Source organism: Colobus angolensis, unplaced genomic scaffold (assembly GCF_000951035.1).
Source record: "Colobus angolensis palliatus isolate OR3802 unplaced genomic scaffold, Cang.pa_1.0 Scaffold88, whole genome shotgun sequence".
NCBI classification, from domain to species: domain Eukaryota; kingdom Metazoa; phylum Chordata; class Mammalia; order Primates; family Cercopithecidae; genus Colobus; species Colobus angolensis.
This window is the reverse complement of record NW_012122709.1, coordinates 5,838,826-5,852,617: the sequence shown is the minus strand read 5'-3', so window position 1 is coordinate 5,852,617 and position 13,792 is coordinate 5,838,826. Positions and strand designations below refer to the sequence as shown.

Below are 13,792 nucleotides of genomic sequence, written 5' to 3'. Positions count from 1 at the left end.
TATTAGCAGCATGAAAACAGATGAATACACTTCACTTAGAATAATAATCTCCAATTCCATCTAGATTGCTGCGAATGTCATTATTTTGTTCTTTTGATTGCTGCGAATGTCATTATTTTGTTCTTTTTTATGGCTGTGTAGTATTCCATGGGGTGTGTGTGTATGTGTGTGTGTGTGTGTGTGTGTGTGTGTATATATATCTCTCTCTCACATGGTGTGTGTATATATATATATATCTCTCTCACATGGTGTATATATATATATCACATTTTCTTTATTCTGTTATTGATTGATGGGCATTTGGGCTGGTTACATATTTTTGCAGTTGCAAGTTGTGCTGCTATAAACATGCATGTGCAAGTATCTTTTTTGTATAATGACTTATTTTCCTCTGGGTAAGTACCTAGTAGTGAGATTGTTAGATCAAACAGTAGATCTACTTTTAGCTCTTTAAGGAATCTCCACACTGTTTTTCACAGTGGTTGTACTAGATTACATTCCCACCAACAGTGTAAAAGTGTTCCCTTTTCACTGCATCCACATTAATGGGTATTTTAAAAAATTTTTTATTATGACCATTATTGCAGGAGTGAGGTGGTATCACATTGTGGTTTTGATTTGCATTTCCCTGATAAATAATGATGTTGAACATTTCCATATGCTTGTGGGCCATTTGTATATCTTTTTTTGAGAATTATCTATTCATGTCCTTAGCCCACTTTTTGATGGGATTGTTTTTTCTTGCTGATTTGAGTTATTGAGTTAGATTCTGGATATTAGTCCTTTGTCGGATGTATAGACTGTGAAGATTTTCTCACACTCTGTGGGTTGTCTGTTAACTCTGCTGATTATTTCTTTCACTGTGCAGAAGCTTTTTAGTTTAATTGCGTCCCATCTATATATCTTTGTTTTTGTTACATTTGCTTTTGGGTTCTTGGTCATGAAGTCTTTGCCTAAGCCAGTGTCTAGAAGGGTTTTTCTGATGATATCTTCTAGAATTTTGATAGTTTTATGTCTTAGATTTAAGTCCTTGATTCATCTTGAGTTGATTTTTGTATAAGGTGAGAGATGAGGATCCAGTTTCATTCTTCTACATGTGGCCAGCCAGTTATCCCAGAACCATTTGTTGAATAGGGTATCCTTCCCCCACACTATGTTTTTGTTTGGTTTGTCAAAGATCAGTGGGCTGTAAGTATTTGGCTTCATTTCTGGGTTCTCTATTCTGTTCCATTGGTCTAGGTGCCTATTTTTATACTAGTACCATGCTGTTTTGGTGACTATGGCATTATAGTATAGCCTGAAGTCAGGTAATGTGATGCTTCCAGATTTGTTCTTTTTGCTTAGTCTTGCTTTGGCAATGTGGGCTCTTTTTTGGTTCCTTATGAATTTTAGGAAATAATTCTAAAACCCCAAAGTGACTGAAAATAATTTGATCTTTCTTAGAGAATTATGGTAGGAAGCTTTTTGCTGAGCCTCATCACTAGAGGGAGGTAGCACATCCAAAATAATCTATCTTTAGACCTGAAACACAAACCCTGAAAGATTGCTAACTGACTAGGTTCCTAGTTCTATGTAAAAGAGTTGACATATACAGTCACAAGAGGGAGCTGTTTGTTACAGCTGCAAATCCAAGCTCCTTCCAGGGTGAGAGAGGTTGTCATTGAGTTGTATAAGGAATTTATGTTCATTCTCTTTGTCACCTTATGCTTTATTATCTCTTTTTGAGTGTGTGTACAGCTTCAAAGACATGGTGAACCCCTTCACAAATGCAGAGCAGAAGTGACCCTGAATGGGAAAAACAGAGAAGTGATTGATATATAGCTCAATTTTAAATGGTGAAATATTTGTTGCTATAATGGACTGACAAGCTTAGTTATTGTAGCAGAGATAATGAGTAATTTTAATTTTATTCCTTTCCATTTCTTTAATAACCACTTTCGAAAATAACTAGAAAAACCCCTTACTAGTTACTTCTACCTCTCTTATCAAATGGCATCATTTGATTTCCCTCTCCAAACCTCTTCCCATTTCTTCCTTTCTCCTTAGTATCTTCAATGTACGCCACTCCTTGGCCATGAAGATGAGAAAGCATGTGTTAAAGAGGAGTTCAAGTGGCATAGAAATAAGGGCCACTCAAGCCATTGGCTCCTGTCTCAAAACCAGAGGCACAGGCAATGTCTATCTAGAAGACACTTAGGACATTATTCCAGGAGCCAGTGTGGGAGACTTGAGTACCAGGAAACTTGGCTTTTAACCTGAGTTCTAACTTTATTCTTTCCTTTCACACTTAGCACAGCAATATGGTACAATTATGAAATTACTTTTGTTATATATGTTGCAAATAACTTCTTTCATTGTGTCATTTGATTTTCAGTTTTGCTTATGGTAATTTTTTTTTTTTTTACCAGAAAGAAGTTTCTAACTGTTGAAATTAAATTATATGTTACTGCTTCTAAGACTTACTCGCCATGAAGATGTGGATAGAAATGCTCTTCTTTTCCTTACAGCACAGGGTTCACATAGACTTCTTGGAATAAAGGGTATTTCTTACCAGCTCAATGGGTTATCAAACCACTAATTAATGGTGGGTTTTGTCTTTACCAAAATAAGAGATGGGTAATCCCATTGTGGATAGTTTTACTCCTTTAGATGTAGCCTACTTGAGTTTCAACCTTGAAAATGATCTTAATGGAAACTTTCTGAATTAAAGCTAGATTTAGAGAAAATATTCTTCCCCTCTTTTTAAAGTTTTATTTTTTTAATTAACAAATAATAATTGTATTTTATCTTCTTTTAAAATTTATGTTTAAACCTGGGGATGGGCTAGACCTAACCAGGAAGCTGCTCTGTCTTTAGCTGATGATTTCTGGAGAACACTCAAATTGAAACCTGCCTGGTGTGGGATGTGCGGTGGCTGCTGCTTTGTTGCTTGAGCCCTCCCCCAACCTAGGATCAGACTCAGATTCTAAGTTCCGGGGCCTGGAACCTCAGTGTGCACTTGAACAATGAAGTTGGTGACAAGCATCACTGTACTCCTGTATTTGGGTAAGTATTCTGGGCCTAAGAAAGGGTAGTTTTGTGGCTAATGACAAAAGAGAGTTATCTGCTGTCTCCACGTCTTCTGCCATGATTTACCAATTGCTGGAAAGAATTTGTATCTATGTGTTTCTCAAGGGGGTCTGAGCGTCAGTGTGAGGAGCTGGTCATATCCACTACTCAGAGAAGATTCCCCAGGTCTCACAGCTCTCAAGCTGTAAGGAGTTTTAGGTTCATTGAGCTCAAGGGTCATGGAAGATGGGAAATTTATTTTTGACCTTGTGGCTCTGTATAGCTCAGGAACAAATAAATACAAGTAATATTTCTCTTGTCCTGTGCAACACATATAAAAATACCCAAATATGGAGTAGGGCAGGGAGGACAGTTCTGGAGCAGTGGTGAACCTGACCTTCAGATGTACCAAGAGCTGATGATCCAGAGCTAATCTGCTGTTTTTCAACCCCATAGGTGTTAGGGGTGATGCTAAGACCACACAGCCAAATTCAATGGAGAGTAATGAAGAAGAGCCTGTACACTTGCCTTGTAACCACTCCACAATCAGTGGAGCTGATTCCATATACTGGTATCGACAACTTCCCTCCCAGGGTCCAGAGTATGTGATTCATGGTCTTACAAGTAATGTGAACAACAGAATGGTCTCTTTGACAATCGCTGAAGACAGAAAGTCCAGTACCTTGATCCTGCACCATGCTACCTTGAGAGATGCTGCTGTGTACTACTGCATCTTAAGAGACCACAGTGGGACAGATGGGGCTGCAGCTGTGCAATATCTCCGTGGTGGTGAAAAGGAAGGCATCTAACGAGGTCACTGCACAAGAAGGAGCAGAAGTTTAATAGGGGAAGAAGAAAATTTAAAGAAGAAAAGGGAAAAGAAGTAAAGAGGAGGTGGTAAGGAAATCAATGAGAGAAAGGAATGAAAAAACTGAGAAAGAATAGCTAAGAAGTCTTGAAGAAAAGACTGAGAAGCTTGGCAAAGAGATGAAGAATCACGATTGGAATTCTGCAATGAAGAAGAAAGGAAATAAGAATTTTCCAGGACCCTTTCTTTTAATCAACTCTTGCTTTCCATGTAGATCTCACTATAAAAGATGAGAACCATCATCTGGTTGTCCCAAAGCGTTTCTTCATCTAACCCCAGGGAAGTGCCTGGGCTTTGAATATTATGTTAGTCCTTCCAACCTCTCAATAATTGAAATGAATTTCAGAAATTGATTCATTTGTCCTTACGAAAAATTTGAAGTTTTATTTGTTACTCATCCATAGCACATACTCTTGGGATATAGATAATTTCTGGAAGGAAACAAGAAAGTGGTGGATATGTGAATATTGATATCATTTTTTAAATCTATGTTGAAATATCTCTATTATTACACAAAAATACACAAATCTTTTTTCATTGTAAAAGATTCAAACTATTAAGTATGTGAAGTAAAACCTCAAAGACCCAAACTGACTGTCTCTATCTCCATCCTATTTCCTCTTCAACTCCTACAATAAACCATTTTGACAACTTGGAGTGTGTCCTGATGATCATACTTCTTTTCATTTACATGGATACTCACATAAATATCTACCTAATTTTATTACATAAATTGGATCATACCATGTGCATGTGTCTGCAACTTGCTTTTATTTTTATTTAAAAATAGTTTTTTGAGGTGTGTTCATACCAAGATACATGTGTATGCATGTGTGTACAAACTGGCCTTATTCTTTTCAATATCTACAAATGTTCACAGTATGGTTGTGCAATAATTTTACTTACCTCACCTATATCATCTCTACATATATAAATATATATGACGTGTGTGTGTGTGTGTACATATTCCTTATAGATTCCTAGAAGTGGAATTACTGGATCAAAAGATATGCCTATTTTATATTTTTATAGATATTGAAAAGTTGCATTCCAAAATGGCTTTAATAATCTAACCCAAGCAGGGACATGGCAAAAATGTCTACTCTCACCATTTCTATTCAACACTATCCTAGAGAATCTAACCAATGCAACGAGACAAAAAGAAAAAGGAAACCAGGCTTTACGTATTACAGATTTGTGAATTTTTCTTTTTTGGAGGATGGAGAATGAGGTTGGTGTGCTATTTGAATTTTGCCCACAGATCTAATCTGGCATTTGCCTTTACTATGGATACTTCTGTTCAATTTGTTTTCAAAAAATTGGAAGCTTTTTTGGAATAATTTTAAGAGTCATTCCACATAACTTCTCCTAATAATGTTATGAGTAAATAGTAATTAATATATTCACCCAACCAATTAAATCTTTAATCTGTGCCAAATCCTATGTTGTACAATGAATAACATGGGCTTTGGGAACTGCCTTCAAAGATGGGAAGAACAAGATACCACGGAAAACAAAAGGAATATAATAATTGAGAAAACAACACAGAAATAATTCTAAAAGCTCCAAAGTGACTGAAAATAATTCTGTCTTTCTTAGAGAATTGTGGTAGGAAGCTCTTTGCTGAGCCTTGTCCCTAGAGGGAGATATCACATCCAAAATAATCTATCTTTAGACCTGAAACACAAAACCCTGAAAGATTGCTAACTGACTTGGTAAAGGAAACCATATTTAACTTTTTGAAATGTAACTATCATTTTGCAAACAATAGAACTGTCTGTGTAGCAAATCCTATAGACAAAAAAACTACTGTAACCAATAAATGAGTTAGACAAAATTGCAAGATACAAGCTCAATATACAAAATAATGCTGCTTCCATACAGTAACACTAAACAAGCAGAATTCAAATTTATATATATGCATATATATATTTATGCATATATATGCATAAAAAACTTTTAACAAAATTTTAGCAGACTGACTCTAACAATATATAAAAAGGATAATACATAATAATGAAGTGGGGTTCATCTCAATAATGCAATTTATATGTATATAAATTTCAATTCTGAGCCAGGCACCATGGCTCATGCCTGTAATCTCGGTACTTTGGCAGTAGTTGAGGCAGGCAGATAGCTTGAGGCCAGGAATTCAAGACTAGCGTGGCCAACATGGCAAAACCCTGTCTCTACTAAAAATAAAAAATTAGCTGGGTGTGATGGCACACACCTGTAATCCCAGCTACTCAGGAGGCTGAGGCATGAGAATCACTGGAACCTGGGAGGCAGAGGTTGCAGTGAGCTAAGATTACACCACTGCATTCCAACCTGGGCAACAGAGTAAGACTCTGTCTCAAATAAATAAATAAATAAATAAATAAATAAATTTCAATTATGGCGTGTGTGTGTGTGTGTGTGTGTGGTGTGTGTATGAATACATTTGACAAAAGATATCTAAGGCCTATACACTAAAAGACACAAAAAAATTCTGAGATAAATTTAAGAACTAAATAAATGGAAAGAGTTATTGTGTTTGCGAATTAGAAGACTCATTAAGATTCTTTCCAAATTGACCAATAGATTCAATGTCATTCCAATCAAAATCCCAATAGAAATTTTCTTAGAAATTGACAAGTGGGTCTAAGATTTATATGAAAATACCAAGGGACTATAATAGCAAAAAAAATTCTTTAAAAAAAAAAATTGAGGAACTTACACTACTGATATTAATACTTTTATAGTTACAATAATTAAGAGACTGTGATATTGATATAAAGATAGACAAATAGAACATTGGAACACAATAAAGGGTCCAATAACAGGCCAACACATATGTAGTTGATTTTCAACAAAAATACCACAGCAATTTGTTATGAACTGAATATTTGTGTTCTCCCCTGCAAATTCATGTGTTGAAATCCTAACCCCCAGTGTGATGGTATTAGGAAGTAGGTTCTTGAGGAAGTGATCAGGTCGTAAAAGTGTAGCCTTCTTGAATGATGTTAGTTTCCTTGTAAAAGAGACCCTAGAGAACTTTCTTGTTCTTTCTGTCATGTGAGGACACCACAAGAAGACTGCCATCTATGAACCAGGAAGCAGGCCCTCACCAGACATGAGATCTTCCAGCACCTTGATCTTGGACTTCCCAGCCTCCAGAACCATGATAAATAAATTTCCATTGTTTTAGCCACATAGTCTATGGTATTTTGTTGTGGCAGCCCAAGCTAACAAATACAATCTCAAAATAAATATGCTGAAAGAAATCAGATGACAGAAAGCAGATACTCTATGATTCTGTTTACATAAAACTCTAGAAAATCTATAGTAAGAGAAGGCAGACTAGAGATTGCCTGGGATTGAATAGGCATTGGGATGATATATTGGAAAGGTATAGAGAAAGGATTAACAAGGAACACAAGGAATAGAGACACAAGGAAACTCTGGGGAGTGGTGCATATGTTCTTTATTTTGATTGTGATGATGATTTCACATTTGTATGACCATGTCAAAAATTATCATATTGGACCTTGAAAACATATGTAATTTATTATATGCAAAGTGTACCTCAGAAAAGTAGTTTTTAAGAAGGCTCAAAACAAAAGTAGGCATAGATAAATATTGAAAAACAATCACTCTGTATTATAGAGAACAGAATTTTTTACTTTCTTTTAATTATGAAGGGCAAACTTTCTCAAGCATGCAAGGGTAACATATGTTACAAGATTATATTTTCTTTATCTCATAAGTGGCATATTTTATTGCAATAAAAAGATCTATGTCATATATAAGTTAACTCCAGAAAATCTGTCCATTATTCGCATTTCTCCGTCTGGCCAAAGAGTGGCAGTGTTTAAGTGTTTGAGTAAGATCGTACAGTGCTGAGCAAACAGGAATCCAGGTGTGGCTTCTGATTGGTGTCATCTCCTGTACCAATGAGCAAAGTAACTTCTGCTGGGGAAGCCCATTCAGTCAAATCTGATTTAACTGTGTTTTCTAAGTAGCCAAGGGATGGAGACTGTTCTGCAAGTACTCCTAGGGATATTGGGGTTCCAAGCAGCCTGTGAGTATGTGGTTAGTCTGGGAGAATTGTGGGATGATGACAGCATCCTGAGGGCAAGAGTCGAGTCATCCTCTAACCTGGGAAGGCCCTTTTGAGAGCCAGATATGTGTTAAAAAAATGACAATACTTTGTTTTAATGTGACTTTTTTGCTTCCTAGCCGGCATGGGGAGCGGGGGAGAAACCTCATCCCTACCACGACCATGAAAATCTTATGAGGGTCTTCTGTATTTTCTTTACATTGTCTTTTCGAACAGGGGTCAGCAGCCAAGAACTGGAGCAGAGTCCTCAGTCCTTGATCGTCCAAGAAGGAAAGAATCTCACCATAAACTGCACATCATCAAAGACATTATATGGCTTACACTGGTACAAGCAAAAGTATGGTGAAGGTCTTATCTTCTTGATGATGCTACAGAAAGGTGGGGAAGAGAAAAGTCATGAAAAAATAACTGCCAAGTTGGATGAGAAAAAGCAGCAAAGTTTCCTGTATATCACAGCCTCCCAGCCCAGCCATGCAGGCATCTACCTCTGTGGAGGAGACACACAGTGATCTTCAGGCCTCTATCAGCTGTCTCGAAACCTGCAGCTGGGCCACATATGCTCTTCTGACTTGGGGCTCCTGAGATGTGGCTGGGACCTTTGCCAAGACATGAAGCCTCAGAACATTGCAATTGTCTTATCGGAAAAAAAATGGGGAGGAGAGTAGGAACGATACAAGGGGGAACTATATCACTAATCCCAAATTTAATTTGACTTTATTGTCTGGTAGTTATGTTACTTTTTAGTAGCAACATCAAATTAGAACAAGAATAGCATGAATTTCAGTGATTTATGCAAGAACTATGCACGAATATTGTGTCCCTGTTGTGCCAAGGAACTTCTTTCCTTTTGCTATTTACCCACCTTGTTAATAAAAAGAAATTGTGCATTGTTTGACAGATTCTTTGTCACATATTAACATTGTACCAAGAGTATTAGAATACCCATACTGAGGAGTCATGGGCAGTAGTTTTTTTCTAAGTTAGTAGTATAGATATGGAAAAAGACAAATATTTAGATAGATAAATAGGTGATAGATTATAGGTAGCTAGATTATTAGATAGATAGATAGATAAATAGATAGATAGATAGATAATAGGTAGATTAGATAGAGTGAGCTAGAGAGAGGGGAATATGTTAATAAATATCTAATGCGGTCTTAGACTGGCCTCCACTTCTCTTCTCATTGTGCTTTTATTTATATCCTATTCTCTGTATTCTTCTGGCCACTCCAAATTATCATCTTAAAGAATTGTTTCCCAGTTGTACCAGTATGAAGTGGAGAAGATCTTACCTTCATCATCCACTCCACATCAGAATAGTGCCAGCCTAAAGTGGGTTTTTAGAAGTATTAAACTGATACTGAATAACTGATAAGATCATAGGTTAGAGAGAAATAATTCACATGTTTCTTAAAAGCTATGTGATATTGACCAATAACTTTAACCTTCCAAGTCTCTATTTTCCTTCTGTAAAGATGATACAATCATATTATTTTATTCATATGTTCTTGTCAGGATGAAGTAAGGTTATAGATTACATACATTACGTATCTGGTATATTGCAAGCCCTCAATATTTGAAATAGCATTTTTACTATTAATCAAACAATGATAATCTCAAGTAAGTCAAAATTCTCAGATAAAAGTAGGGAAATTGATCAACATGATACGGCTCCAACCTAACTAGGAGATGTTCTATTCTTTAAATTTAGGAAAGAAAGGAGGAATATAATGGTCTCCTGTCATCAGAAACTGCCTAGTGACCTGGTTTCAAAAGAAATTTCATGTAAAATGGGAATGATCATTTATGTTGGCCAAAGTCAGGGAAGATTTTTAAAAATCAAGTCGAATTAGATTATTTTCTGCTTTAAAGAAATGTTACCTATACCACCCACTGAGAGAAAAGTTTGCTAAAATAATCAGGAAAGAGAGAAAAGAGAAAGGCCCGTGAAAGAAAATGTTTGGCAACGTGATAAGAGGAAAAGCAGGCAGGAAAGAAGAACATAAGTTTCTGATTTTCATGAAATGTTCAGAGTAAAGTGACACTTACCTGTGTGTGTAAATATGCATACACATATACAAATCTCAAACTAAAGAGTGTACATATTTGCATTTTAACCTAAAATCAAATTTTTCTAATTGAGAAATAATATAAAGATATTGTCTCTAATAGAATGCTAAGAATATTAAGGATTAAAAGTATAAAGATAAGTAGTCATAAGGATGTTTAAAGATTAACCTGCCATGTCCCACAAGACTGGTAAACCAATGTTATCAGGAGAAAAATACAGTTAAATTCACAGCAGCGTCTTAGATCAGCCTAAGCAAATAGGTTATATGACATGCAACTTACCCTTCTCCTCTTTCTTTCTCCCCCATCAAAAGCCAATTTCCTATTCTATAATCCACCTTCTCCAGTGATTCTGCCTCAGAATGTCTAACAAACTGAACAAGGCTGAGCTCCAGACATTGGTTTTGACTCTGGGCAGCAGAAATTTCCCTGTGGGACAAGATGCCAGCATGACTTTTCCTAGTGTGCAATGAGCAGGACCAGCTCTGTCTACCTCCTTAGGGATAGCCCCTGATAGGAATGCTGGGACTGAGTAAGTGGAAAGAGTGAGTGATTGGAACAAAGAGGGCAGGAACCAAGTTTTTTTTACCTCCTGCCTTGAGTGTAAGGTTTATTTCCTTTTCTAACAACTCTTGGCAATTCCATTATAAATCAGGTGAAAGAATTAGTCTAGTTTTTGTTTGTTTATAGGGCCTAACATGTCCCAGAAAGCCAGTAAATTCTAATCAGCACTATCTGGACAGTAAGGGAGACTGTGAACTCAGTTTTCTTACAGGACGTAGGTATTATAATTATTATTGTGGTAAAAATGGCCTCCTAGCAGGAAGATAATTTTTTTGTGCACTTTGGGAATCGCCCAAAAGTTTTCCACTGCAAAAACCAATGAAATAAGGAACAGATATTTCCTAAACCTTCAGTAAGTGGCTAAATCTATCAGGCTTATCTATTCACCCCCATAGTGAAAATACCTTGCAATATGTGTTTGTGCTATTCTTATAGATACCACAGTCAGAAAAAAAAGGGGGATGGATTAAAATATGCAGAAAAAAATTGCCACATTCTGTGCTAATTTTAACCCCATATAAATGCTGTCTTATAAGTAGATCTATTAAATAGGGCCATTCATAGCCACAGCCTTTCATATTTTAAGTAAATATCATAACATAAGATTTTCATCAGAACACTTGTCTCTAATTTCTAGAGCCTTTTGTTACTCTTGCCACTACCTTAGTAAGACTTTAGTGTGCCAGATATGAGCCTGCTAGATTTAAGCCAAATAATTATTTATTCTTATGCCCACTTCTCAACTGTGTTGATCAAATTCATAAAACAAATCTTAACCTTAAATTCCTTACTTCACTTCCTTCTCTTCACTTCCTCTGGGACCTAGTCTATTATGCTGCAGCCTTGACAACTTGTCAGTACAAAAAGTTGAGAGTTACAATAGTAGGAGGAAGAGCTACAGAGAATAAACAGAATGAGAAAGTATAAAATATGATTAAATTGAGTTCCAGAAAGAGAAGAGAGAGGTGAATGAAGCAGAAACAATATATGAAAAGATAATGGATGAACAGTTTTTAAAAAAGGGACGAAAGACATCAATTCACAATTCAAGAAGACAAAAGCATTCCTGGGCAATTTACATAAAAAGAAGTGTGGTGTGTGTGCATGCGTGCATGTGTGTGTGTGTGTTTAGAGTAAAACAGCAGAAAATCTTAAATCAAGAAAAAAATCTTAAAAATCAGAAGGAGAGAGAGAGAAAAGACTGTCTTCAGGGAAGTAAATTGACAGCTGACTTCTCAAAAATAACCATAGAAACCAATTGAGACTGGAATTACATTTTCAATGTTCAGAGAGAAAATAACTAACATCAAATTTTGTACAAAGCAGAGCAATTCTTTAAAATAAGAAATGAAAGCATTTATGAGAAAATCTGCAGAATTTAAGAGTATATTTTCTCTAAAGGAAACTCCACAAGTAGATGGAAAGGATGAGGGCCTGGATTATACCACACCTACCACCTGTGTAGTTGTGCTCACTACAAAGAACCTACAAAGAACCTCTTTGGGATGGTTTCTAAATTTCAAAATAAAGATGATGTATTCTCAGCTAGTCTCACTGTATTTTATTAATTGAAACACCACATGTGAAACAGAAGACTCTAATGCAAATGTAAAGAGATTCATTACTAAAACGTTAGGCCAAGCTTTGGATGTTCTTAAAAGGGCAATAGCAGGAATGAGAATTGGGAAAATGATCTATCCTCAGTGAGTTGTAGGACTTAGAGAAAGCCTCAAGGGCTGCCATGTGTTTTATCATGTCCTGAGAAACAGGTTTACAGATATTAGCACCTCCTTACTGTGCTGGATAATTCTATTCTGATTCCTCCAACAGTTTGTGAGACCCCCTATGTGTAGAGTGGGTATGTAGGGGGGAAACAAAGGGTTTTCCACTCTCAACAACCACATGCCTTACCTGTTCTTGCTGCCTGCAAGCTGCAGCCACATCCAGTTGGCTCTCACCTCCCAAATAGCTTCAAAGAGAAGCAAATCATACTCAACAGATTTTGTGGCAGAACTCATCCTGCAGACTTTTTTAAAAACGTGTTTTATCTTACCCTGTTCTGAACCCAGGGCCAGTTGTAGCCGAATTTGGACATATGAAAAATCTGCCTTTAGTCTCTTGCCATTCCTTCACCATTGCCTCCCACCTATTCTACTGCTCCTGCTTTTTACCCAGCCCCTAGTAGTATTCTGTGACCTTTTAATACTCTGTTAGCCTGCCCAAAGCCTGATATTTCTTTTTTTTTTTTTTTTTTTTTGAGATGGAGTCTCGCTCTGTCGCTCAGGCTGGAGTGCAGTGGCCGGATCTCAGCTCACTGCAAACTCCACCTCCTGGGTTTAGGCCATTCTCCCACCTCAGCCTCCCGAGTAGCTGGGACTACAGGCGCCCGCCACCTCGCCCGGCTAGGTTTTTGTATTTTTTAGTAGAGATGGGGTTTCACCGTGTTGGCCAGGATGGATGCCTAATATTTCTAGTCACTGAATTGCTTTCCAGAATCTTCTCCTACACTGTTAAGTAGATATATATCTCTCCACTTAATCTCTAAAATAAAGTGGTTTATAGCCCAACTTATATCTCAATGTAATGTTCTAGGTTAGGTCTCCCTGGATTGTTTGTATTTGAAAAAGAGATGTTAGAGGAGATTCCAAGAAAGTCTCCTCAAAGATACATTCTCAGTTATGGTGATAGTAGGATAGAAAAGATGTTTTTATTGTAAAATATTGTTTCCCACACTTCTCAGCCATAGTGTAGGCTGCCAGTGTTTGGTCAGTTCCCATCAGCAGGGACGCAGACAACATACTGTCAGCAATTCTTTTTTTTTGAGATGAAGTCTCGCTCTGTCGCCAGGCTGGAGTGCAGTGGTGCGATCTTGGCTCACTGCAATCTCCGCCTCCTGGGTTCAAGCCATTCTCCTGCCTCAGCCACCTGAGTAGCTGGGATTACAGGCATGTGCCACCACACCCAGCTAATTTTGTATTTTTAATAGAGACAGGGTTTCACCATATTGGCCAGGATGGTCTCAATCTCCAAGTCAGTAGTTTTTAAAACATATGTTTTTATTCCAATTAGTTTAGAAGATAACATAATTCAGAGGAAAAATTAAAGATTCTATTGCCTGACAATACATAGAATAATATTCTATT

The 13,792-nt window shown here is 36.9% G+C and overlaps 3 gene segments (V, D, J or C); all 3 read left to right on the top strand.

The window, feature by feature from the left end:
* LOC105503813 overlaps positions 1-13,792 on the top strand; it is a 908,479-nt gene that overhangs the window by 568,512 nt on the left and 326,175 nt on the right.
* Positions 1-13,792, top strand: part of LOC105503812 — a 594,664-nt gene that overhangs the window by 290,119 nt on the left and 290,753 nt on the right.
* On the top strand, positions 7,921-8,903 carry LOC105503808. The segment is given in 2 exon segments: positions 7,921-7,976; positions 8,232-8,903. Coding segments are annotated over 2 exon segments (345 nt in total).